The sequence below is a fragment of the Trypanosoma grayi genome (genome assembly GCF_000691245.1).
Source record: "Trypanosoma grayi strain ANR4 Tgr_2555_V1, whole genome shotgun sequence".
Classification (NCBI taxonomy): Eukaryota; Euglenozoa; class Kinetoplastea; order Trypanosomatida; family Trypanosomatidae; genus Trypanosoma; species Trypanosoma grayi.
In genome coordinates, this window is record NW_008828173.1 from 1 (window position 1) to 526 (window position 526).

General features: G+C 57.2%; 1 protein-coding gene across 1 annotated transcript; it reads right to left on the bottom strand.

Annotated features, from left to right (window-relative positions):
* On the bottom strand, positions 1 to 343 carry DQ04_25551000 (hypothetical protein; the record flags this gene model as incomplete). Its single annotated transcript, XM_009318287.1, has 1 exon — positions 1 to 343. A coding segment is annotated over one exon (343 nt), but the record flags the coding sequence as incomplete, so codon positions are not given.
* Positions 344 to 526: the final 183 nt, after the last annotated feature.

Here is a 526-nt window from a genome sequence, read left to right on the forward strand (position 1 = left end):
GGTATACCCGACCGAACACCCCGTACGACAACTGTATACCACCATCATGGCACAATACCCAGAACTCCATATTGAAGCTAGGATCCCGCCCCTCACGCTGCGGTAGGCATCTCGAGCCCTGTTTCACACATCGCTCGAAGGTGTCACCGCGGAGGACCCGGACGAGGTATAGCTTCAAACATGTACCAGATGGATAGCCCGAAACTTCCGCCGGAAGGCACCTACGCCACCTGAGCTCCTCCACTGTGAACTCTGGACGGATGGCTCTGTTGTTGTTGTTGTTGTTCCACGTGCAATTTAACGGCCTGGCGCCGCTGCCCGAAGGAGGAAGGAGGAAATGCATTTGCGCACATCTGCCGTGCTAGGGCAGATTATGTGGGCCTCGGTGGTGGAGAAACCCACCCATACCCACTAAAACCTCCTGATCATAGAGATCTTTCAACCTACGGGCGTGGGCGACACCAGTAGCACGGCGTCCCAGGGAGCGGTCTCCGGTTAGGCCCTCCGCTTGATCCCTGGAGAGCAG